Source organism: Neopelma chrysocephalum, unplaced genomic scaffold (assembly GCF_003984885.1).
Source record: "Neopelma chrysocephalum unplaced genomic scaffold, ASM398488v2 Primary Assembly neopelma1_83427, whole genome shotgun sequence".
Taxonomy (NCBI): Eukaryota; Metazoa; Chordata; class Aves; order Passeriformes; family Pipridae; genus Neopelma; species Neopelma chrysocephalum.
The window spans coordinates 1-1,948 of NW_020913900.1; the positions used below are offsets into that span (position 1 = coordinate 1).

The following is a 1,948-nucleotide window of genomic DNA, read 5'->3' on the forward strand; positions in this document are numbered from 1 at the left end:
TCGGTGGGACCCCCCGTGGGCCCCAGGCCAGCACAGCCCTGCCCTGCTGGTCTCAGCAGCCCAGGGGACACTCTGGGGTGTCGGGGACAGTCCCCCAGGCCGGGACAAAGGGAAACTCCTCCCGTGCCCAGTGGGAGCGTGGGACAGACCCTCCTGGAGCTCTGGTGAGGCTCTACCAGGGAACACGTAGCTGTCCATGGTGGAGGGGCCGTTCCACGGTCCCACACAGCAGCGTCCTTGTCCCCAGGCTGGAGAGAGGGGGGCAGGGGGTGGCTCGGCTGGACGGCCCCGCCCAGGGCGCTGTCGGGGCTGGGTGTGCAGAGCTCAGGGCACCCCGCTGGGCCCAGCTCCGGGTCTTTGTTAACAACGTCAGTCACCGAGCCCCTCCCTCAGCAGCTCCACAAGGAGCTCTGAGCCCTGGGGGGCCGGTGGGGCTGCACCCCCAGGGCCTTGGGGGGAAAATGGGGGGTATGGCAATGGCCTGAGGTTCAATGGTGTCTGGAGGGACCCCAGTGCCCACCAGGCCTGGGGGTGCGGGACGGGGCTGAAGGTCCGTCCATTCACAGGGACCTGACTGAGAACCCCCTGACGTCCCTCCCCAACGGCTCCTTCCTGGGCTTCACCCACCTGCAGCTCCTGTGAGTGCCGGGGGGTCGGGGCTGGGGGGTCCCCGTGGGCTGGTGCTGAGCTCTGTCCTCAGCGCGGTGCCGCCGGCGCTGGAGTGTCCGGGCGGGAGTGACGCCTGGCAGGATGTGACAGTGGACGGGAGCATCCGGCGATGCCGGGGCCAGAAAAACCCCTGCAACGGCTCCGCGGAGCTCGGTACGGCGGGGGGACGGTGACCCCGGCGGTGGGCGCCTGGGGCTGGCAGTGGGGTCTGGGCTGGGCCCCGTGACCCCCCCGCTCTGCTCTGCCAGCCTGGCCGTGTCCCGAAAACTCCGCCTGTGCCCCCGATGGCCCCGGCCTCGTCCAGTGCCTCTGTGACAGCCCCTTCCACAGCTACAAGTGCCTGCGCGAGGTGAGCGCCGGTGGGACGGGACCCCTCTCCGGCTGCCCCCCGGATGGATCAGGGGGGGCTTTGGGGGGCTGCGGGGGGTGGCACCGCTCACCGCTGCTCCTGGGCAGGGCACGTTCCCGGGGCTGCTCTTCGGTGGGATCCTGGGCACTGCCACCGTATCCCTGTCCCTGCTGCTGTGGGGCACCCAGCGGAGGAAGGCCAAGACCCCCTGAGTGGGGCAGGGGGGCTGCGGATGGGCAGGGGAACCCCTGGCCTGGGGGTCTCTGTGCCCAGGCCCGGCTGTCCCTTTTGTGGCTGCCAGGGATCAATAAAGCCACAGGTTTTCACCATGTGTCCGTCCAGTTCCTTAACGGGGAGGGGAGAAGGGGCTGGGTGGAACCATCATCGATAGGGGAGAGGACAGGGAGATGCAAATCACTCCTCACCCCCTCCCCGCGCAGGCTGCGCATGGGGGGAGCGACAGGCAGTGAGCCCGGGGTGCTCCGGGTCAGAAATAACTGGGATTGAGCAGAAGGACCCTCTCTGGGTCAGAATTAACTGGGATTCCCTGCCGAGGAACTGCCTGCTGGGTCCCATCAAAGCGGCATCGCATCATCGCGGGATGCTCCAGGGCGGGGCGGAAAAGCGCTGGACAGGACGCACATCGGGGTGCCGAGAGAAAATAACAAATACAGAATAATTAGAGCGCAGTTTGTTTTATCGTACTATTTTTGGACAACAGAATCAGGGGAGAGCGCGAACGCAGTCCCCCACTACCACAAATTATGCAGTCGAGTTTCCCGCATTTGGGGAAATCGCAGGGGTCAGCACACCCGGAGTGCAAGGGATGAGCCTCGCCCTGGGAAAACCACCTGCCTGATCATGGTGTCTCCCCTGCCAGGTAAGTATGACTCCACCTCCCCGGCCCCGCCGCGCCCGCCCCGACCACCC

General features: G+C 66.9%; 1 protein-coding gene and 1 non-coding gene across 2 annotated transcripts; one reads left to right on the forward strand and one right to left on the reverse strand.

Moving 5' to 3' along the window:
- Nucleotides 1-415: 415 nt before the first annotated feature.
- On the forward strand, nt 416-1,349 carry ATRAID (all-trans retinoic acid induced differentiation factor; the record flags this gene model as incomplete). The annotated part of the gene is made up of 4 exons (XM_027706919.1): nt 416-638; nt 701-822; nt 918-1,018; nt 1,126-1,349. Coding segments are annotated over 4 exons (551 nt in total), but the record flags the coding sequence as incomplete, so codon positions are not given.
- Nucleotides 1,350-1,742: 393 nt separating this feature from the next.
- On the reverse strand, nt 1,743-1,906 carry LOC113979561. Its single transcript, XR_003537904.1, has one exon. It is a non-coding gene; the product is annotated as a U1 spliceosomal RNA (small nuclear RNA).
- Between the last annotated feature and the right edge of the window lie 42 nt (nt 1,907-1,948).